This window comes from Crassostrea angulata, chromosome 9 (assembly GCF_025612915.1).
Source record: "Crassostrea angulata isolate pt1a10 chromosome 9, ASM2561291v2, whole genome shotgun sequence".
Lineage (NCBI taxonomy): Eukaryota > Metazoa > Mollusca > Bivalvia > Ostreida > Ostreidae > Magallana > Magallana angulata.
In genome coordinates this window covers 920,276-945,423 of record NC_069119.1, presented here as the reverse complement: position 1 = coordinate 945,423, position 25,148 = coordinate 920,276, and the positions used below count along the sequence as shown (strand labels likewise).

The 25,148-nt window shown below is 35.5% G+C and overlaps 3 protein-coding genes and 1 pseudogene across 4 annotated transcripts in view; 1 reads left to right on the top strand and 3 right to left on the bottom strand.

The window, feature by feature from the left end:
* The window catches only part of LOC128163192 (THO complex subunit 3-like), a 46,846-nt gene extending 30,845 nt beyond the window's left edge, over positions 1 to 16,001 (bottom strand). Inside the window, exons 1-4 of the mRNA XM_052826720.1 lie at positions 15,963 to 16,001; positions 15,262 to 15,405; positions 13,965 to 14,132; positions 13,579 to 13,784 (exon numbers count right to left, since the gene is read on the bottom strand). Coding sequence (XP_052682680.1) covers positions 13,579 to 13,784; positions 13,965 to 14,132; positions 15,262 to 15,405; positions 15,963 to 16,001 — 557 coding nt within the window. The remainder of the gene's footprint in view (positions 1 to 13,578; positions 13,785 to 13,964; positions 14,133 to 15,261; positions 15,406 to 15,962) is intronic.
* LOC128162609 (zinc finger protein 300-like) overlaps positions 1 to 25,148 on the bottom strand; it is a 292,098-nt gene that overhangs the window by 66,031 nt on the left and 200,919 nt on the right. The gene's annotated exons all lie outside the window — the stretch shown is intronic.
* LOC128162607 (zinc finger protein 808-like) lies at positions 973 to 11,159 on the bottom strand (annotated as a pseudogene).
* Positions 19,004 to 21,651, top strand: LOC128162578 (uncharacterized). Its single transcript, XM_052825825.1, has one exon. It carries the CDS (start codon positions 19,033 to 19,035, stop codon positions 20,698 to 20,700), a length of 1,668 nt encoding a protein of 555 aa, XP_052681785.1. The 5' UTR covers positions 19,004 to 19,032; the 3' UTR covers positions 20,701 to 21,651.

Below are 25,148 nucleotides of genomic sequence, written 5' to 3'. Positions count from 1 at the left end.
AAAATATAGTTGCAAAAGAAAATTTTATATGTTTTTTTTTAAATTGTTGGCTTATGAATCAAAATGAAAATTATGAAAATATTTCAAATAAATATCTGTCAGAGGAAGCAAAGATTAACACACTGTAAATTGATGATGTTCATTTTAAAGGGTCATTAAAGGCCCATATCACATATAGTCCTATAATTTTTTTAAACATTAACCTTGAAGACCGCATATTATTTCACTATACATTAAAGGGCGGATAACCCGAAGATTGACTGCACAAAAGTACAATGGTATAACAACCCCTCAGTGTGCATTGAACCTGTAGAGGGTCTGGGGATAATCCTTGGCAGAGGGGAGATCTGTATGGAATGACGTCACATTCAAATGAATTTTTGTTTCATTTCAATAATGGATTTTTTTTTCAAAATTTCTCATAATTTTTACTTTTAAAATGTTCATTGATATTGAAAATGTACATTTTTAGGTCTTAATTTCTTTTGTAAAAATAAGATAACCATTTTACTTGAATGTTGTTTGAAAAAAGTGTTTCTGTTTTACATAATAAACCAACAACTATTAATGTATTAATAGAACATCTATTTTTTTAAGAAATGAAAATCTTGAAATGACGTTTTTTTTTTTACAAAATACATCACAGTCAAACACAATTACAAGTGCATGTACTTTATACATTTATATGAACATTCCAAATGTTAAAATACATAAAACATAATGCAATACATATACATTTAAATAATGAACAACACTGATTTCATGCAGTAATACCAAAATCTATGAGATTCAGAATGTAAATATTGGTACTTTGACTCTTGAATGTATTCTATAAAGTATAAGCACTTTTTGTGGAATTTCAGTTTTTCCTGTGTGTCTGTCGATGTCGAAGCATATTTCCGGATTGTGCGAAACACTTTCCACACTCTGGGCATGCGTAAGGCTTCTCCCCGCTGTGGGTCCGCTCATGCTTCATGCAGGTGGAGTAGTCCGCAAATGCACGGGTGCAGGTCCGGCACTTCGCAGTACAGTTAAGGCAGCCAATAAAACTATAGGCACATTTTTGTGATGAAAACACGTATACTTTAGTTCAACTGGCATGTCCTTTTAAAAATCAATAACAGTTACTCAAATGCAATATATTTATAAAATTAATATATAACAGTACAATATTTATGTTCATAGTGGTCACGTGATATGGTAGTGGCATGGTACAAGCAGATGTAGTTGTGGTTTTGAGGTCATTTAAAAAATTCAATATTGCAAGGGGATAATCATGTTAAAATTCACAACTGAATTATAAAATAACTTGATGTTATATGGTAGATTTTGGTGCGAACTTTATGAGATAATAATATTTGATAGTAGAAACCGTAATTTATAATGCATATGTTGAATAATTTTGAAGGTCACAGGGTTAATTTAATTATAAAATAATTAATTTGTAAGATTTTACAAGGATCGTAGAAGTTTTTAAGTTACATAGCATATTTCAAATTCACATGTAAAAGTTTGTCAGGATCAGGTAAGTGTATGCCCTTGCAATTAAGTGATTTATTTAAGTACTCAGCTTTCAGATATACGATATTTTATACAAAACCGAGGTTGCTTCTTTATACGATGCATACTTTTAACAAAATGAAAATAAGACTATATAGGTAGCATTCTACTAAAAATAATGTTAAACAAAATATCCATTTATAATTTTCCGTTAATCTATGACATTTATTTTTCTTTGCTATAAAACTGCATGATAGCATTCAATGACTTAACTTAATGCGTCATTTTGAAGCATATGACGTCATATTTTGTAGTACAGCGAGAACGACATCTCGCTTATTTTTCAGTGTGTACGATATAACGGACATCAAAATTGTAAGTAATAACATAAGTTGTTTTCAATTAAAAGATTAGTTTAACTTAATTTTGCTAATAAATAGATTAGTAAGTAATTTCGAGGTTTGTAATATACTGTGATGTCATAAATCACATTTCCCGTACTTTTTGTCTTGTAAACAGATAGCCATGCTATGACCTTAAATTGCTAGTACATGTATTAAATAATGGTCACTATGATATTTGAGTGTACCTAGGTGCTGCGCACTGAATGGTGCTAAGGATAATTAATAGAATGAACTCTGTGAATCTTGTAGCACTGCGTAGTATTCCTAAATGATGTTATAAAACCAGGCGAATAATACGGGCATAATAATATCCAAATTGAGAATTTAAAAACAAGTGTCATATTTGGCGATTCTGTGTCTGCAACGATAGCTCTCGTACTCTATATTGAGTCATGTATTGTGTATTCTATATATTAACCTTTGTTCCCTTTTATGCCATGTATGAATGATCGTATTATGAGTAAGTGATGCCTCATACTAGGTGGGGGACTCCGAGACCCAGGACTCGGAGACTCAAATCCTGCATCCAGACTCTTTGATTGGCAGTTTTGACGGTTTTGTTACTTTATTTAGGAATAAACTATTAATCTTAATTTTGAACACTAAATGTTCACTCATGATCGTCGTAAATGGGCCGAACTAGTCAGAACTGTCCATCATAAGTAAAATGTTATATATACCAATGTAAAATGATGTTGAACAGATTAAAAAATTCCGCTTAGATAGATTCCGCTTATATAGATTCTTAGAATCTTGATTTGGGCTGCTTTAGATTGTTGTAATCTTAATTATACGATCACGATTAATAAACTATTGTTCAAAGAAGTACTGGACTTCGAGTTGAGTATCATCGCCAGAAGATATCAAAGTCTGAGGGCTTACACGAACTTTCTTGGTGCCCGTGACCAGGACTGAGCGAAGTTTAAAACAGAATAAGGTAAGAACCATTTCTATATGTCTCTTATAGCTATCTCGAAGTAAACAATTTTGTCTAAGCAACCAATATGGCGACAGGTGATGGGTTTAATAAAAAAGAATTTCAAAATCCAATAGAGCAATTAGAAAAACAATTCGCGGGGTTGGGTCAGAACAAGGAAAATAAAGGGCAAGAAACAGGTCAAAAATCCTCAGAAAAAGAGCAGATTAAACAAAATACTTTTGAAACATATCATGATGCTAGGCCGTATGAAACTCGTGAACCTCGACACCGAGTCCCAGATCAGGATGATGATAAAGATTTTTTCATTGGTCAAGTTAAAGCTATAACAGCCGCACTCTCAGTGCCCCTATCTTCTGTGATAACTCCTTTTGAGGGAGATGCTCAAAAATTTAAACAGTGGATAAAGGAAGTTGAAAAGTACAGTGTTATGTCTGGGAAACAAGGTCATGAGATCCCCATGCTTGCATACATAACGAGTTAGGGTTCAGTGGGGGATTATATTAAAAGGTATTTAGATCAAACAGATGCGTCTGAAGAAATCCCATCTTGGAACGATCTTAAGGAATCCCTTAAAAATAGATTTGCAGAAATAACAGATCCCCAACACGCGTTAGCAGTAATGCGTAAGACTCGACAAAATTCAAATGAAAGTGTTCAGTTGTTCGCCGAGAGACTATTGCAAATCGCGGAAGACGCCTACAGTAATGACAGACAAAAAGATCCTTTGATACAACAACAGTTAGTAGATATCTTTTGTGACGGGTTGACATTCGACTACCTCAGAATGAAAATTTTGCGAGAAAACCCTAACGATTTAGAATCCGCAATTCAAATAGCAATGCGAGAACAAAATCTGAGACAGAGGCTAGCGATAAGAGGGTCAAATATGACAGAAATTGTACAAAGTAATGACAACAGACGAACTCTTTCAAATTATGATACTACTCTTCCCTTCTTAAAGGATAGAGCAGATAATCTTACCTCAGTAGAAACAAGGCATGTAGAACCATTGGAAATTGACCATGCGCGTAATAGTAGGTGTTTTAAATGCAAACAGACGGGTCATAGGGCTCGATTTTGTACTCAAAATAAACCCCTAGTCTGGTCCCGTCCTCAAATAAATAAACAACCCAGTCAAAACAAACCCGTCCATAATATAGAGCAGAAACCCCGTTCGCCTGTGGAATGTTGGAATTGTGGTAAAGTAGGTCATGTGCGTGCAGATTGTTAGGGCTCGCATATGTATCAAAGAGCGCAGCAAAATCGGGGCAGACCATCAAATCATATAAATCTAGCGACCAAGTAAATAGGGGATCGTCTCAAAATTTCAAATCGCGCTCTTATTTTGACAAACAAAAACAGGAAAACTAAGACGTTCTTACTTCGTTGAAGCCCGAAGAAAGAACTTTAAACAAAGACCTGCATATGAAATTAATTTTACTAACAACCCCAGTAGCTGTTTATTAAAAGTAGGAAAAAATAAATTTAGAGCTTTGGTAGATACAGGTGCAGCCGTATCTCTAATTAGTAAGAAAATGTATGATAATCTATTTCCCCGCCCCAAGTTGTTTAATAATGATATCCCCTCTTTACAAGCAGCAAATGGCAATTCTTTAATTGCGATAGGGTATGTAAATATTTCCTTTAAGATTTCAGGATTAACTTTTGACCACAAACTTTATGTGACAAGGGGACTCAACCGAAACAATGTTCGTTTATACTTTGATCTTGGACTCATGCGTATTGATGGCAAAGTATACGCGGAACTTAAAGAAGATTTACACATCTCAACTATTGTAAGAACACCTAAGAAACTTATTATGAGACCCAACACGGTGACTGTATGTTATGGAAAAATAAACAACAATTTTCCTCTGGAAAAAAATGACTTGGTTGAAGTGAACAGCATAGACAATAACTGCATTATTGAAGACCCAGGACTATTTTTAAAAGACGCCGTTTGTATAGTTCGGAAAGATAAGAAAGTTCCAATGATCTTCGTTAACCAAACTAACAAAAATTATAAAATTCCAAGAGGCTACATAGTAGGACGAATTACCGCATTAAAACAGAAGGAAATGTCAGAAATACAGACTACTCAAGACACAAAAGAAGAAATTGATGTACCTAAAAGATTTGAACACTCAATCGAAAGACTTGTGAGCAAGAACCATGATTTATTTGCAAAGAAAGACAGTGATCTTGGAGTGACTGATACTGTTAAAAAGAAGATAGAAACTGGAGATCACCACCCAATAAAGAACAGACCCTACCGTGTACCCCTAAATAAAAGACGCAAAGATTATTGAGAGATCACAATCGCCTTGGTCATTTCCCTCAGTAGTGGTGAAGAAAAAGGACGGATCAGACCGGATGTGCGTTGACTTTAGAAGCTTGAATAAGATAGTGAAACCAGTATCATTCCCGCTACCGTTGATTGATGACATCATATGTTTACTAGGTAAGGCAAAATATTTCACTGCACTAGACTTAAAGAGTGGATATTGGCAAGTGAAATTAGAAGATTCAAGTAAAGAAAAAACGGCCTTTGCATGTCACAAAGGACTATTCCAATTCAACCGGATGCCATTTGGGTTGAGTAATGCACCGGCAGTCTTTCAGGAGCTTATGAACATAGTTCTTCAAGGACAAGAAGAGTTTGCTATCGCATACCTGGATGACATTCTTATATTCTCAGAGACACCGGAAGATCATCTTCGTCATATTCAAGACGTTTTCAACCGCCTAAGAAAGCATGGACTTAAAATGAAGCTAAAGAAATGTAGTTTCTTCAAGGAACAGACTGAATATCTTGGTTTCATCATTGATAAACATGGCGTTACACCTGACCCAAAGAAAGTCGAAGCTATAAGAAAGTTACCAGCGCCCACTACAGTCCGAGAAGTTCGTGGCTTTATAGGTATGTGTAGTTATTACAGGAGATTTATACCGAACTTCTCTAAGATTGCAGAACCATTGATTGGCTTAACCAGAAAATATGCAAGGTTTAAATGGACACCATGTTGCCAAAAAGCGTTTGACTTTATTAAAGAAAGTTTAACGGTAGTGCCTTTACTAGCATATCCAGATACTAATAAGCCGTACATCCTGTACACCGATGCCAGCGACAATTGTATTGGAGCGTGCCTTACTCAAAAGACAGATGAGGGAGAAGATAAGCCAATATATTACTTATCCCACAAGCTGAGTAAAACTCAAGAAAAGTGGTCAACGATAGAAAAGGAGGCATTTGCAATCCATTACGCCCTTCAGAAATTAGACCATTATTTACACGGTGCTCAGTTTACTATAAGAACAGACCATAAGCCGCTCAAGTATATCTTAGAATCTCCAATGCAAAATAAGAAAATTCAACTATGGGCATTAAGTATTGCAGGATATAACTGTAAGGTAGTCAACCTCGAGTGTGAAGAGGAAGAACAATCAGAGCATGATGAACCAGATGTTAAGGACAATTTCTTTGAAGTGAACGTACTTAACTCCAATGCTTTTTCGCCTAAGAGATTGGCCAGATGTGAAGTTAAGCAACACGACGAATTGGTAAAACCCTTTATTGATCTACCAGAAGGATTTGACATCAAAGAAAGTCAACAACACGATGAGCAGATCAAGAAACTGAAGAATCTGTTAAATAAAGGAACAGCAACGGCAACCGAAGAAAAGAAGTTTCTGGAAATTGATGGTTTAATGTACTATCTTTCAGATGGAGACTCAGAAGGCCCAAAACTTCGCCTGTATGTACCACGTGAGATAGAACTTTTAGTAGTGCAGCAGTATCATGACGGACTTGGACATATGGGAGTGGACAAAACATATGACGTAATCAGACAAAAGTTCTACATACCAAATTTATACAAAAGGTTATATTCTTATATAGAAGGATGTGTGGTATGCCAAACGAGGAGCAATAAGAAAAATCAACCTCCACTTCAAGAGACAGGCATACCACCTTTTCCAATGGCTAAAGTAGGACTTGATCTATCAGGACCATATCCAACACCCTTGTCGGGAAATAAATACATAGTTTCTTTTATTGACATTTTTCCCGTTCCTGATAAGTCAGCTGACAACATAGTACATCTTATCTTAGAAGAAATATATCCAAGATATGGCTGTCCTCTTCAAATCCCCACAGACAACGGGACAGAAAATGTGAACAAGAAAGTGGAAGAAACCTTAAAAGAATTGAATATCAACTATATCAAAACATCTTATTACAGCCCTCAAGGTAATGGTAAAGTAGAACGATTTCATAGAACTCTACATGACGTGATGGCTAAGAAAACAACAGACAACGCTCAAACATGGGATATTCATCTTAATCAGACGTTGGCAGCCATTCGTTTCCATCCTAACGATTCGTCAAAGTGTTCCCCATATGACCTTATGTACAACAGAGATGTCGTATTACCTCTTGATACGTTAATGAAACCTCGAAGGAGATATGCGGGAGAAGATCAACACAAGATCGCCCTACAAGAACAACATAAAGCTTTCCTGCTAGTACATCGTAATATGAAGGAGGCCAAGAAGAAACAGAAAGCTCAGGCCGATAAGAAAAGCAAAGATGAAAATTTTCAGGTAGGTGACCCTGTCTACCTTAAGAACAACAGGAGACAAAATAAATTAGATAAAAAGTGGCTACCATATTATCGAATCATTGAGCAGAAAGGACCAGTTAGTTTCGTGGTGAGAGACCAATTGACTGGATTAACCACCAAATGCCATGCACGACAATTAAGACTGGCAGATATTTCGCACTGGCCCCTTTCACAAACTACTGAAGATGGTGAAAGAACTCTAAGAAAACTAACTATGTGGTGCCACCGGAAGATGAATCGTCGTCAGAAAATGAAGACATGCAACCAGAACCACTTGAAAGAGCTATACAGTCCAAACAATGGGAAAGAGAAGGATCTTCAGACGAAGAGGATATTCCCCTAGCAGAACTTCAAAGACGTATAAGAGCTAAGAAGATCATGGATGATCAGCAGTATAAACACGAGAATGATCAGACCGTAGATTCAGAATCGGATGAGACCCATGAGTCAAAACAATGTGATGAAAATAGTGGTCAAGACTATGAAATACCCTTAGATAACCCAAATGTACCCTTAGATATCGATGAAAATATGGAAATAGATGAAATAGCCCCTAAAGTAGGTCTAGGCTTCAAACCAATCCCTAAACCCCGTAAATCTAATAAACAAAAATATAAAGAGGATTGTTTAGTTGTCTTAAAACAGTTAGTAATAGGATAGAAAAGGTATCCTTTATTTTCAGATGTCAGAATCTGAGTTATTGGAACTGAGATTGACGCCCCCTAGTGAACTCTATATCAAAATAAAGTTTGGAAGAGTCACATTGACAGCAGCCTTGAACATATACAGCCATTATTTGAGTGATACAGAGCCATACTCTGATATGGTTATGATAATCATTAGAGGAGATATCACCTCCACGAGCGTTAGGAGGGAGGGCGTCACCGAATGTAGATATAAATAATCTTGAATAAGCTTAGCTTTGTATATATTGCACGCTTTTAAAAATGTATGACAGGATGACCCCTGTGACATTAAAACAGTGAGATACGCCAACTAGCAAACGCGGACTCAGCACCTAGGTTATAATAAACAAGGTATATGCGGAGTTCAAGAGAGTTTAACATATACTCGAAATACATAAAACAGCGACTAAGTAAAGAAACTGTAAGACTAATTTTTGTAAGTGATTTAAGATAATTCGTAAAAACAATCAAAATTTTGCGTTCAACATCTTGAGTATGGAACAAAGTTGATCAGGTTTTTTATGGTTTAATGTCTTAAGACTAAAGATTATAAAGTTTTCCCGATGAATTCACTTATGGCGGAATTGCCAGTAACTAATTTGCAACCCATGAAATCCTTGTCTTTAGTGGGAAGCCCCTGGTTTTATGTGTGTTTAACTTTGGCAGTAACAATAACGATAGGACTTTGTATTATGAAACGCAAAACTATTAAAAAGTGTGTGTGTGTGGGGGGGGGGGGTATATGCTGTGGTGGTTGCTGGACAGGTTGTCGAAAAAGGGGTAGTGACGGAGATAAGAAAGGTTCTTCCAAAGACACTGTATTTTGTTGTGTGAATCCAGAGAAATGGACCTCTAGTGATATTATTGAACTTGAACCAATCCCGAAAGACACTAGGATCCAAGAAAACCCAGACGGAGCGGAAGACTCGAAACTCGCAAATTGACCAGTAACACGGGGACAATTTCGACCAAACTAGCACAACAATTACTTGAAGAAGAGAAAAATAAAGAATCTCCATGGACCAAATACTATAGACCGGACCCAGACCTGACACGTAAATACCTGGAAGTCGCCTCGCCATCCGCACGGGTGCCGATGATGGATGAATAATTAAGCTGCAGCCGTGAAGAAGTTGTGTATTCCTTATAAAAGCATTGTGAAGTTTAGTGAAAATAAAAAATGTGAATCGTGTAAAAGTAGAAATGTGCGTTATCTTGTGCTAATATAAATCTCGCATTTGGTGATTCACTCTGGAGATCTTCAGGAAGAAACCGATGGACTCCGAACCTATGACGCTAACCTCACCCCTAAGAAGGAAGAGATATTTTGTGAACTTACAAGCATGCCTTGACTTTGTAAATATATGTGACATCAGGCTTAACCATACTTAGTATTACTTTGATGATGAATTACGTTTATGTTCAACTATGGTTATTTCATCTTGGTCATTATTGTCATACTTTATTCATTATTGTTTTCATGATTGTAATGCGATATAATCAAGCCATATGATTTTATGTACATGTATACGTTCTGGTTATAGATTTGTTTTAGTAGATGTATGATGTTCCAAGCCGGAGGTGGAAACATGTCACTTGATACTATCTCTTAACATAGATGTTCTGACTGGTATGTCACTAGGAAGCTCGTCTGATCAAGGGTAGATCAAGGACGCTTTCCTATCCCGGGCGCCAGGCATGAGAAATCTCCCTTCGGGATACTTCTTTTGTTTGGGGGACGTATGTAAACAGATAGCCATGCTATGACCTTAAATTGCTAGTACATGTATTAAATAATGGTCACTATGATATTTGAGTGTACCTAGGTGCTGCGCACTGAATGGTGCTAAGGATAATTAATAGAATGAACTCTGTGAATCTTGTAGCACTGCGTAGTATTCCTAAATGATGTAATAAAACCAGGCGAATAATACGGGCATAATAATATCCAAATTGAGAGTTTAAAAACAAGTGTCATATTTGGCGATTCTGTGTCTGCAACGATAGCTCTCGTACTCTATATTGAGTCATGTATTGTGTATTCTATATATTAACCTTTGTTCCCTTTTATGCCATGTATGAATGATCGTATTATGAGTAAGTGATGCCTCATACTAGGTGGGGGACTCCGAGACCCAGGACTCGGAGACTCAAATCCTGCATCCAGACTCTTTGATTGGCAGTTTTGACGGTTTTGTTACTTTATTTAGGAATAAACTATTAATCTTAATTTTGAACACTAAATGTTCACTCATGATCGTCGTAAATGGGCCGAACTAGTCAGAACTGTCCATCATAAGTAAAATGTTATATATACCCATGTAAAATGATGTTGAACAGATTAAGAAATTCCGCTTAGATAGATTCCGCTTATATAGATTCTTAGATTCTTGATTTGGGCTGCTTTAGATTGTTGTAATCTTAATTATACGATCACGATTAATAAACTATTGTTCAAAGAAGTACTGGACTTCGAGTTGAGTATCATCGCCAGAAGATATCAAAGTCTGAGGGCTTACAGTCTGAACGAAGTTTATTGACAGCCTTAACTGTGCTGCGTTGTACGGTTTCTCGCCTGTGTGAATCCGAATGTGTGTGCGCAGAGTGGACTTCTGGGTAAAGGCCTTCCCGCAGACGGAACATTTGTGAGGCCGGATGCCGGTGTGGGTAGCCATGTGATAGTTCAAGTTGGTGTTTCCTCTGTAAGTCTTCCCGCACACAGGACACTGATGTTTGGAGTGCTTAAACTTGACGGCAGACGACACAATGACAGCAGATGACACGGTCTTGGCCTCTAAAACGTCACAGGGTTTTGAACAACTATCCATGATGGACTCGTACACATACAGATCATCAAAGTTAGAACACTAGTTTTTCTACTGGAATCCCCAAGGAACTTCTGTTGCAGTTGCTTCATAGCACTGGAGTTTGAAGAAATAGAGCCACTGGAATTGATGAAGGCATTGTCACTGAAGCTATGGTATCCACTGTCAAACTCCTCATCCATGAAATCAGAAACCAGGTAGTCAACAGTGATGTTATCAGAGAGTTTGGGTAATTCTGGCTAAATACAGTCAGTTTGAAAGGTTGCTTGTGGCCTTCTTGAACTAAGCTACATCATGGCAATTACAGAGATATTAACTTGTCTTTACAATTAATCTCAGGGTTAAAATATGTGTATAATGCAAATAGATATTTAAAGATATTTAAAACTTAAAACCATTTTGCTATGATATTCTCATAAATTCAAATATCTTTTTTACTCTTGTATCAATAGAACATCCCTTGACCTTCGGTGGTAAGATGTATTTAAGAAAAAACCGACTAAAATATAAACCATTAGGCCTAAACTTGGTTTAACATGAATATTCAAATAAACACATTTAGTAGGGTAGATGTAATTAATAAAGCAATAAGTAACAATATTAATAGCAATACTATGGTCGAAGGAATTTAAGGTAATCATACCTTTTCCTTTCTTTTAGAGACTGTTGTAAATAGTAATTGCAATTAAATGAAAAGATAATGACTAAATGATCAATTTATTATCTTTTTTGTAGCTTTGAAGAAATAATAAATCACGAGTATACATGATACATGCATACGAAATGTTTTACGTCTTCTAAATGTGTTCACTGCAATAAAAGTTAATAACAATGCCATCATTTCATCTATAATAGGTCAACAGGTGCCCGGTCCTTTGTCAATCAGGCAGAGCAGCTGAACTACATTGTACCTGTATGGTCACGTGTGGCACTGAAGGGTCTAGATCTTACTCTGACCGACAGCAAGATCTACAAAAAATGTGAACATTCTTTTCAATATCAAATAAAGACTTGTTGCAATATCTATGTATCAATAAAAAGAGAAATTAAAGAGTTGGGTAGAAAGTAAAGAATAATGCATACATCAATTAAGACCGTATTTGAGTGTAAAATGACACTTAAAATATGAGAGTTTTAAAGGGGATTTTGACTCTTATTACACTACACCTATGCATTTTTAACCTCTCTCTCTCGATATATAATATATATGTACAAGTCAGCAATTTGTACGAATATTTCAACAAAAGGAGTGCTGATAGATCCAACTGATGATATTAAAGATTGTAGAATGTTATTTATTTGTTTTTATAGACACATTTCTGATAGATCAAAATGATGAGTACTGTAGTAATTATTATTGCAGATTGCAGAATGTTATTTGGGTTTTTTAAACTTTCATAAAACGCCAAGTACATGTATTCATTACGTTTATTGATATGAACGGTTAAATGCATGGATTAAAAAAAATTCACTGATATGACTTATTCAAGCATGTAAAATGGCATTACATGCACACTGTGCATGTTATGTATGATGAACGTATACACTACCTTGGCATAAGCCAGTTTACATGTCTATTACAAAAAAATACCGGTAAACCTAAGCTTTTAAAACTTCCAAAAAAAACCCCAAAACAATTAAGATATTTCCAATTGGAGAGACATTAAAATATGCTAGACGTTTAAAGTACAAAAAAGGAGTATATGCCATACCTTTCATCCATCTATTAATGGTGTCTAATACAATAATACAACTCTCAGTAGCCATAAACCAGGTGCTTTGTTCATCACATGAAAATCACCATAAGTTCTGTTATGTCACTTTCTAATGTCTTTGAAAGAAAGATATAAAGATGGTTGCAATTCTTATAAAACTTTCAAAAGAAACCAAGACCAAAATATCATTGCTTATATTTTGGATTTCTCCAGCATATTAAACAATATCATAAAAATGCATGAGCTACATATTAAACATGATATCAGTAAATCTTTATTAAGCTTTAGATTTCAAAAAGCATCAAATTTTCTAAATATTATCAGTACATAAATATACAAAAACAATTTGCAGGTAGTAGATATCAAATAAAGCCTTTTTAAATCAAGAAAATAAATTTTCATAGTGTAATGACCATTATGAGCGTACATGTGTTGCTCCTACACAAAAAAATGAACAGTACTTGTGAAGTGAATCTTAAATGTAATACATTGTGCGCAACTATTAATACCTGGGGAGAGTCCTAATACAGGCTAGCTCTGCTACGTCCAAAATACTGACCAGGCGTCCGCACTACCAGTGGAAAAGTCTTTCTCTTGGGGTCAAACTCGATACAGATAAAGTTAGCAGGGTGGGCATTCAGGGTGTACTGGAGTTTTAAACCTGGGTAGCTGTCAATGATAAGGTTTTCTATTTGCATACAATTTAATTAATTCAAAATTACCAAATGCTGCACCAGGTATTGAGTAAATAAAAATTTGCACAATTATGAAAAACTTTGTATTACATTGAGCTGTCGTAGCCATGAATTACCTAACTATTTGTTCTTTAATGCTTCATTATACTTCAATGTATCGTGCTTCACCTAATGATCTCTCTAAAAACTACCTCAGTAAGTCTATGCTGCCTTGCCCACTCGTCAAGAAGAACAGGTCCCAGTCATTGTTCCAGGAGATCTCATTGACCTCAAACTTAAACTGTTCCTCGGCATTTGACCTGTGACTTCTGACATCAATAAAAGTAATTAGGTCATCCTTGTTGCACACAGCTGTAGTTCTTCCATCTGGTGACCAGCAGATGTTTATGATTTTCATCTTAAATATTGATTAATAGTTAATGTATAACAATAGTATCAAAAATGGAATTTCACATACATTTATTGAAGTGTCCAAAAGTCCCTGTACATTTATATTAACCATGTTAACAGCTGTTTCATCTCAAAGTAAGTATTGACAGTTTCTACAGCTCAATGATTCCTGGGTCATGGAATCAACCGCTGTTTTACCTTTAGTATTGACAGTGGCCACAGAACGATTGGTCCGGGCGTCCCAGATTCGTATTGTCTTGTCTCCACTAGCTGTCACCAACTGATCCGGATTCTTTGGATGCCAACACAGCTGGTCAACACTGTCACTATGTCCACGAAATGTGCAATCTTTGACCTATAGAATTTGTAGACAGACCCAAAAATAATTGTCAGACTAATCAATGTTTGAAAAAATATTAAGGTGGTATGGGACACCTGTCAATATCAATGTGGATAAAAATATATTATAATTCTAAAAAGAATACTTTCACCAGCTTAGAATTTTAAAATTTTACAATATTTAATAAAAAAAATAGCTTTTAAAAATATTTGAAGAGGTAAAAAATGTAAAACACCCAGCAGGATTTGAACTCATGACTTAAAGATTTGTAGTAAACCCTCTAACCCACTGAGCTACGATGTTCGGTGACAATATTGGGAAAGAAATTACTTATATAATTACACTTCATTTTATTGTTTATTTCGATAAACAATACGTCACAATATGGAGGTGTCCCATACAACCTTAATTTATTTAAGTTGTTTTCCAACATTAACTTTGAGCATGATATATCCTTGTACATAATTGACATCATGCTAAAACAACCCAGTTTTCCAGTTCCATTTTTTGTGACCTTACTATCTCAAAATTGACAAAAATCATTCAGTAGATTTTTGTGTTAAACTATGCAACAAGCATGTCAAAAAAACAAAACAAAAAACATCCTCATTTAAAAAGAACATAGGCCTATAGGTGTCACTACAGTAATAAATTTTACTAATATACTCTTACCAAAATTGCACAACTTTAGATACAGATTAAAAATTCAAAACGAATTTATCGGAAAAATCCCCTTGACATCTTTCTAAACAACACTTCGTTTACAATTTTCTTGCAAAATACACACGTGCATCCTGCAAGGCGTGAGACTTTGTTTACCTCGAAGTTACACATGTGCTTGAAAACCAAGCCCGGGCCTTTTCACCCCCCTCCGGAATAACACGCATCAAAGTTAAATTAATTAAATGACCTCGATTTATTACAAAACTGGAATAGTTAAACCTCTTACACATTGTTTTTCATCTCATAAAAATCAGCTCCTGTGACGTGCGGATACGGCCCAAATTCAAAGGAGAATTCCGGAATTATTTTGCATCAGCCATTTTTTGACGTGTACTTTCAGTGAAATACGGTGTTGTGACACCTATAATTCGGAATTATTTTGCCTAAGCCATGTTTACAGTGAAACACTCCAGCAGCCTACCATTCGGTCTCTGTCATTGTCTAGCTGGAAAACGCTAACAGTTTCGTCAAAGGACCCCGAGGCCAGGCGCCGTCCGTCATAGCTCAACGCCACGGAGTGAACTTTGGAGTCGTGCGCCGTGTGCTCTCGTATTCTCTTGTTTTGCTGAAAATGTTTTCAATGTAAGTCGCCATCTTTGGATTTCGTAAAATAAAAACCTACCGAGTGGATTGAAAAGTTCCGGAAACAATTACTGTGTTTCAGATTCTAAATTTCTGCTCTCTACCATAGTAAAGTCATCAATTCTGGCATTATTGAAAATTAATTTTAGTATTATACATGTACTAGAACAGATAATTAGACAAAATTGCAACTGTATTTTAATTTCAAAAATAATCTGTTTTCTGTAATTAAATTATAATGATTTTATAAATGCTTTTTTTAATATGGGTAATGCAAATTTGCATAATGTTGATCATTTTTTTCCATTATTGTTGCAAGTTAGACATAACTTCTGGTTTCTAGATTTCTGATAAGTCTAGCACCCCCCCCCCCCAAAAAAAAGAGAAAATAATTGTACGGTGATAATTAGGACGCATCGTACTGCTACATGTAGATTAAAAAAATTCATGACCATGCAACCTTTAATTACTGTATTTTTTTCTACATTAATTATTCAACCATTAAACATTAATTTAACATGAATTTATATAAGTCTCTACATTTGTATGCTGATGATGGGATTTGAACCCTCTCTTCATTCCCAAAGGAATGTGTGCACCATTACACCACACCAGCTTTTACAGAAATGTCGATTTAATTAAAGGTGGATCTCTACACCAAATAAGTGTAGGAGATTTTTGTTGCATGCATTTGTTACCAATACTAGGCACAGTATTCAACAATAATATACCTCAAAATACAATACACTATTTTCTAGAGAATATTTAAAATATCAGTCTGGTTCCAGATAACCCCTTATTAATCAAATTTTTAAACATTCCTGTTTTAAAATTCTTATGAAAGTGAAATTTTATTAAGTTTAGAAATGAAGAACAAAAAAATCATGAATGAAGTTTGTATGATTTCTATTGGAATCCACATAAATATGAAACTAAAGTATAAAAAAATTCTTTTAAGGCAAACTGCTGGACAAAATCCCACAAAAACCTGAAAATATAAACAATATTCGTTGGTGAATGGGATGAAGAAAAGAAATTGAATGAAATTGAAAAAATAAAGGAAATACTTCATTATTGCAAAAATCTTGGTATGAAAGATCCTGTTTAAGAGTTGTCTTTCTTTATTTTACATGGTCTCAAATATCTTGGGATCAATTTTTTAATTAATAAAAATCACGAAGAAAAATTAAAAAAGGAACAAGTTTATGCTAAATATGTAGATATAAGATAAGTAGTGCTTATGATAATGTTTGAAGCTGAAAAATCATATTATTGATGAATGCATTTATATATATATTTAACTCTTCGGAACAAAATATTAGTAGTTAATTATATTATAAATTGCCTTTTACTTTTTTATAGACAATAGCAATTATAAACAACAACCATACGCATATTAATACATACATTAGATTCCATAGTGATACACATGCATGTGTGGAAATGAAAAACATGCTCCTTTTCAGAATTCTGTCTTTCCCTCATTTGGCTTGCAAATCCGGGCTTCCACTGCTATTGCTACCTAGTTGTATCTATTTTAATCAAAATACATTAGTTTAATGTCAAAGTTTCAGTGAAAGTCTTTTACTGCAAATGTTTTTTTTAATTTGGGAAGTTAGGATCAATTCAAGAGATCGTACTACGGTACTTTCGTTTTATAAAGGGCGAAGCCCTCTCACGGGCCCGAAGGGCCCGTGAGAGCGAAGCTCTCCCTATAGACAACACGTGTGCATATGTCTAAAAATAGAAATTACACTCTATACCTATTGAAACAGGGTCACTTGTACATGTATAAACAAACGAAGTGCACTGCTGGGTTCGTTGATTTATTCAAGAAGAAAACAGGTCCTAAAAACAAATATAAGCAATACTAAATATTTGGCAATAATCTGTATATAAATTCTATAATCGATTTACAATATATGCAATATAATTAGGTAATGAATGAATTGGAGTTTTAAATCAAACAAATCTAAATTACACTTATTATAATTTATTATAATTTACATATCTCTAAACTTTAATCTAAATTAAATAATGTAAATGATCATAAAAACATAAATACCCATTTGTGAAATGAAAACCCACAGCCGGTGATCAGAATAAATTTCAATGAAAGATGTACATGGACACTCGCTGCGGTGAACACTATACCAAAAAATGGCGCAAAATACAATAAACTGGTTTGACTGCGCTCGCCAGCGCGCAGCGCCGGCGAGCGAAGCGAGCTCTAAGAACCAGTGTGCGCGGGAAAAAGAACGAGCTAAAACTACAGTTCATCAAACAAAATTTTTTGTCTTCGTCCCATAATGCTCTCTAATGTTTTAATGGCGCGAATCAAAAACCCTTGGCTTACAAAGAAGAAATATTTCAGGGTTCAAACAATATTTATTTACATATCAGAATGAAAATTTGTTTACAGGTTTTTGTATATGAATTTCCCCCCCCTCTCTCTCTCTCTCTCTCTCTCTCTCTCTCTCTCTCTCTCTCTCTCTCGGATTTGTTCGGCTGAAGAAGCGGCTGTTAGATAAAAATCTATGGAGATTTGTATTGCAAATGATAAATTTTGCTTTCCTGTGAAAATCTATGAGTAAAAAAAGATGTTTTAATGAAGGATTTCAATTGTATTTCTTTTAGCTGTGTACGTTTCTATAACATTGTCAAAATGTGATGGAGACAGTAACCTGGGGCAGAATATATAGTCTATAGCATATCAGGGCCGGGCTTGAACAAATTTAATAAGCAATAAGATTAGAGTCAAAACAAAACAATTTATGATGCCAAAGATGATTAAAAGGGCATCTACTGATCTAGCCCCGTTTATATTGTCCTCGCCCTCCAAACGGTTACACCGTAAAACATATTATTCATCATACATATATAGTTTAAATGAAAATTTGACATCTGCTTACCTTTATCGATAATCCGCCACATATGTATGATCGTCTGTTGCAGATGACATGACAAAAATGTGTTGCCAATAGCAGCAGAGCAGTTAAACGGTATATTATTTAGATTCCAAGTTTTCCGTACAAAACAGCTGATAATCAATGTTAGTTAAAAGCTTTAAACAGGAAGAAAATTGACATATTTTTTAAGCGTTTTGGTGATTTCATTCCTATCTCACCTCCTTAGTTAGAAGAGTTCAATTAAACGGTGTATAGCTATTTTGTACCACGACATAATGTTATCAAACCGGAACACAATGGCGTTTCGAACGGAAGTCAGACATGTTTTGACGATGTAGCCTTCCACCTTAGTTGGATCGTGAAGACCTGAAGTTTACCAATTGGGTAACGTTAGGTAAGTTTTATATTCCACTTTCTTATTGTGTTTTCTTAATAGTCGAAAATCGTTTAGACAAAAATTTTCTTATGTTTAAATTCATCCTTTTTTTGTAATCAGTCATAAAAAATAAAAAAAATTATACTTGCATGTACATGAATGACTCTACACAAATGTAAATTTTATCCATGAAATAGAATATATCTAAATCTTACATATAAGTACATGTTAATCAAACCAAGATAATACATGTATACATCATCAATATATACTGAATATTACTTTCCAGGTTTAGTTCCCGTATAGTTACAAGGGTTCCTTAACCATGGACCCCTGGAAAAGCGCCCAGGATGTTGTACGCTGCACCCTGTGTCGTGATTCTGTAGCCCCCATGTACTGTGAAGTTTGTCATATACATCTGTGTAAAGACTGTGTAGAGACACATTTATCTGATTCCTCTAAAGTTCATAATGTGGTGTCACTTAAACAATACCTAACCACTTTGAACAATCCTAAATGTAGGAAACACCCCACCAAACACTGTGAACTCCATTGTGAACAATGTGACATTCCTATTTGTGCAAAGTGTGTATCATCTGGAAAACATTCAGGACATAAAAAAATTGACATTTTCCAAAGCTTTGAAAGTAAAACAGAAATTTTACAAAAAGATTTGCAAGAATTAGATATATTCATTTATCCTAAATACAAAGAGATTGCATCTAACATCTCAGTACAGAAAGCTGATCTGAGTAAAAACTCCCGGAATTTGACAACAGCAATCGACAAACAAGGAGTAGTCTGGCACAGAGAAATAGACACCATTATCACAAACCTGAAATCTAACCTGGAGGAAATGGAATCCAAACACCTGCCCATCCTAAATAAACAGGAAGATGATATCACACACACCATTTCTGAAATCACACAGACCATTGCTGAACTGAAGAAGTTACTGAACTCCAAAGATGCCAGCCTTGCCTCTGAGTACAAATCCAGGAACGCTGAATTCAGAAGAATGCCTCCTAAACTCAAAGTGTCCTTACCAAACTTTAGGCCTCAGAAAATCCACACAGATCAGCTGATTGAACAGTTTGGTTCTCTGTCAGCATTATCTTTTACAACAGAGGAACAAGACTACAGCATGCCGCCCCAGGGAGCAGAGTCCTCTCCCCCAGACCGGTCACTGATGGATGTACCCCGGGTCATCACAGCTATAGACACAAATAATGAGTATAGAGTATACAATGTGACGTGTTTGAATGATTCACAGATCTGGACACGTTATGGTAACAACATGATGGAACTCTACAACCTGCAGGGAGAAGTAGTGGAGTCCATCCGAACCAAGTCAGGGAACACTCCATGGGACATAGCAGTGACAAGGAGTGGGGATCTAGTTTATTCTGATACCAATGATAAAACTGTGAACATAGTGAAGAATACACAGATACAGACAGTGATCAGACTACGGGGGTGGAGACCTTGGGGTGTCTGTAGTACCTCCTCTGGTGACCTCCTGGTTGTCATGGACAGTGATGATGATGATAAACAAATAAAAGTTGTGCGTTACTCTGGCTCCACAGAGAAACAAAGTATTCAGTACGACGACAAAAGACAACCTCTCTATTCATCTGGTGGATACATCAGTGAGAACAGGAACTTAGATATCTGTGTGTCAGACTGGGGAGCCTGTGCAGTAGTGGTGGTCAATCAGGCCGGGAAACTCCGGTTTACCTACACTGGTCCTCCCTCTACTACCAAGGAATCATTTATTCCACGTGGCATCACAACAGACAGCCAGGGTCGCATCCTGACAGTAGACCAATACAACGACCGTATCCACATCCTGGATCAGGACGGACAGTTCCTCCACTACATTGACAACTGTCATTTACAGTATCCATGGGGTTTATGTGTGGACACCAGAGACAACCTCTTTGTGGCTGAGGAGCACACAGGTAAAGTGAAGAAAATCCAATATTACATGTAAATCAATGAACTGTATCAATTATATGTAAACAAAGCGTATAAGTATAAATTACATACTGTGTGTAGATATAATGTAAACAAACTATACACATTACTGTATGTCATCATACGGTGTGTATCAGATGTAAACACGCTGTGTGTGGATAATTTAATGTATCACACATACACTGACCGTGTCTACAAGATGTAAACAGACTGTCTAACTGTATCTGTGTTAGGTTGTCATGAGTTAATCATTCCATTTCTTCAATCTTTATTTGTTTATATATTATATGTTTGTATGTAAACAAATTGTTCTTTCATATTGATATTACATCTCAACAAAACAGACCATGTTTATATATTACATGTAAACAAACTGTGTTTATGTATCACATGTATATATCAAGTGATTCTATGTACATGTATATTACATATAAACAAACTCCTTTTTCTATTACATGTATATAAAGTGACTGTTTTACTGTGTCTATAATCTGTGTTTGTTACATTAGAATGAATGGACTGTATTTGTTACATGTGGTTATCAGCAAACTCTGTGTGACTTGTTTTAATTACACATATTGGGTTAACAGACAGGTAGCACTCAATTCTTTACCAGCAATGGAGCGAGACCACAAAGGGACTGAGGCCCATTACTTATATAGAGGAGTGATACCAGTATATTAACCCAATCAGAATTCACATCCAATGAGACAACTGTTTTGACTTACCTTTAAACCTTTAGAATTTGGGTAGATGTTTGATTTCCTGCTAATCTTGTATCTTTTGTTCTAACTTAATAGAATCCTTGTGTAGAATATTCCTTCCTTTGGTGTTTTTATCTTGGAGTTTTGCAGAACTGATTTAAAGATTCTGAAAATGTATTTAGGTCATGAGTATATTGACAAAGATATACATGATACTGCTTATGAATGCTTTGTGATTATTTTTTTTAATAAAACTTTAAGCATTTAAGCAAAGAAATAAATGTATTGTTCATCAGCAAATAGCCTTTTAAATTTGACATCAACCACACGATGGCGTCAGAACTGTGGCGCCTGCAGGGTCAGCAATTGTCCAATTGTCATGCTAACAATGTATTTTTTTGAAAGAGAGAGAAGGAATTACATTATATCAAATAAAAGTACAGAGTTTGTACATATAAGTACTGGTACCAATTTGTCTTCGTTGAAGCAGCAGTTAAACTGCCTATTTGTGGTCAGTGGAGCAGTGAGGTATGAGGCTCTCTTTCTCTCTCTCAGCGAATGCAGTAATGAGTGTGGGCTGACAGTGATATCTGACATGAATTTACTGCTATTTGATGACTGTAACAAGTAAAATACATGTGAAATATGATAAAAGCTTGTTTTAAGATACATATTAAAGCTTTTAAAAAAGACTGGATTTTACCAAAATTTCAGGTAGAGATGCTGAAATGACTGATCATGAAATGTCAATTTAAGATGCAAAATTATTAATGCTGGATTCAGTACATTAGCAAGAATATATTCTAATGAATTAATTCGAATATAAAAAGATGATGATCAAACAAATTATTTACTAATATTTCCATTTCTCTAAACCCCTGCAGTTGATATAATTGGGAGATAATTGTTACGCTCTATTTGAATCATGCAAAAGTTTAAGAAAGGGCATTCCTATGGCTTTAAACCAAATACTCTGCCGCACAACAAGGCTGCATTAAAGCAAGCTTTGTGGGCTATACCTTGTGCATACAAAATCTTGTCTCCTGAAATGCATGACGGAACTGTTTAACAATCCACCGTCAGCATAAGAGAGAGGAAGAAACAGTCTAGCGACTGGGGGCATCATTATCTTCTTGATATAGGGGAACCTTAAAGTGAAACAAAACATTTTGTAAACTGACATTAATAAAAAAAATTAATTTATGCCCAACTTTTGAAAAATTGAGACCATTTATTAATAACTACATTTAATTCACTACGTGTAATCTGGGATTATGAAACATAGATTGAAATATACATGCACCAAAATAATTGGAATGATTTATAAGCCAGTATGTATGTAAAATTTAAAAATTACATCATTATTAAAGATCTACTAAATGTTCATCTAATCAAAGGGAGGCAGCTTCATCATTTAAACAACATGGATATTGTCATTCCTGTGTTAAGTGAACAGTTTTTACATACTGTACTGCAGTAGAGCAGACTGAGAGAAAGCTTCCCACCATTGGGCATCTTTAGGAGTCATATCAGGAGCAGAGGCTGTGACCTGCATGGAAAGGCAGAGGCTTCCAACAAGAACGGGACTCAAGAGTGCTGTGTGTACCTTCACATTCGACCATTACTTCGAGGAAGTAGAAACAAATGTAGATCATCTTTGCATACTAAAGAAAAAATTACCACCAGCATCATCCAGACGACTGGTCTCTGTATTACGAACCCGACTTGAAATGTAAACCCCCTCCACTCGCAAAGAATGCGGTCCCTCATCCTAAACCCCCTTAGGCTATAGAGAGAATAATTCTACCGTGACTAGGCTACGTTCAGGAGAATATTACAATGTATATGAGCATATTAATTATAGTACAAAGCGCTGTTCTATTTAAGTATTTATCTACTACAATTAATACTAATATTTTAGTATTTATCTACTACAATATAATATGTTAATTATATTATAATTTTATATAAGGTACAAATCGTAGGATGTCTTCATTTTAAGTCAAATCCGGTTCACTCCCCGCCCACCTTATTTTCTATCAAATTCGCCGCCCCATGTACCGGGTAATATGAAATGCCCTCAGACGCCCCTGGAATGAGAATCCTATCATGTGCGGGTTCAGATAATTTCCCAGGGCGGGAGGGGGGGGGGGGGTACTTTGTTTGGAGAAGGATCCTAGGCCTGGTTTCGTCGATATTTTACTTTCTGAATTAAATGAGGTTGAATTTTTCGGGGTGGGGGGGGGGGGGGCTTCGACTCTCATCTAGACCCGCGCATGCCCATGACTACTAAAAGTTACATTTATATTGATTGTAGACGTAATATGTTTTTGGTAATTTGTAGGGTACAGCGAAAATATTTAATGTGGGGTGATTAAAAAAAACCCAAAAGTCCCGAACATCAATGTTACACAGAGGAGGTTTGGGTGTTCTGCCCAGATGATTAACTCGGTTGTAACTGGGTTTGATGGGGGGGGGGTTAAAGACATACAGTTCAATTACCAGTACATCATTGAAATTGATCAGGTGGATTAATATTTTTTAAGGTCCCCCAACATTTATCTTTCTTTCCAATATATGAAATATAAAGATATAAAGCAAGATATACGCGTATATATAGTGTAAACGTTACAGAACGGGAACAGACCTAGAATAAGATTTGCCGTAGACAAGGTACAATGTTTTGAAAGAAAAAACCGAACTGCCCCTAACCCCCATCCCCCCCCCCCCCAAAAAAAAAAGTTTCTCCCGTGGAATATATGAAGACCGTAATTGAATGTAACTACATTTGTATTAGAACTACTAAGCATTTAAAAAAACCTTTCTATGGAAAATCGATTAAATTTATTAGGGACTTTTTATGTCTGTTACTGATTTTCTATGGAAATATAACAAATAAAATGAAAAATTTATTCTTAAAATTTTGCTTTTATAACAACAGAATTAGATCTTTCTTGTTGCATAATTGTAAAACAAGTTGCTTTAACAACACGTATGAAATATATTTTCAAACTTAAAACCTAAATAGAAATCAATGGAACTACTTATGTAAATTACATGTAATATTAAAAGTATAATTCATAGTCTTATACAGAATCCAATTTAAGAAAATTGGTTCTATATAACATTAACAATTTTTACAGATCTAGCTTGCAAAATTTAAATTATTTCGATGGTTTCAATTTTTAGGCCATATCTTCAGTCCTTGTTTTAATTTTTGTTCTTAAAAATAATACTTTATATGGTTTCACTTTGAAATAACTTTTTCGGTCATACCCTGAATGAATATACATTAAGAACTTGCTTTACCATTTTTTACCCTAAAAATCAGAATTTATCTCAAGATTGTGGCGGTGCATTGTGGCATTGTTAAAAACCAGATAGCGGCTTTGATTCGGAACGCAATGCCGACATCGGCGCCATTTGTCGCGGTATTTCAGACCGCTCATAAGAGGAAGCCTTATCAAAGGAACCCCGACAAAATCCTTATAAAAACCGTATCGACACGAAAAACCATATTATTCCACAGATAGTTGACAACAAAAGCAGAATGTCTTCCGCCAACGTGATGCAGTTAGCCAAGAAATTAGACCACTCTGAAATTTACTTCAAGAAAGCCTGCCTCCAGATTGTGATGCTCAACGAGAAACTTTCTTCCGCCAGCAGACGATACCGAATGGCGCATGCTTCCGGTCGTCGTTCTTTCCGGTACTCTCTACGTCTGCGCCTGGCGGCAATCGAGGGTCTACGCAACGTTTAC

Bases quoted from the DNA above. Each gene is read 5' to 3' on its own strand.
- LOC128162578 (XM_052825825.1), top strand. From the start codon at position 19,033: ATGGACCCCTGGAAAAGCGCCCAGGATGTTGTACGCTGCACCCTGTGT.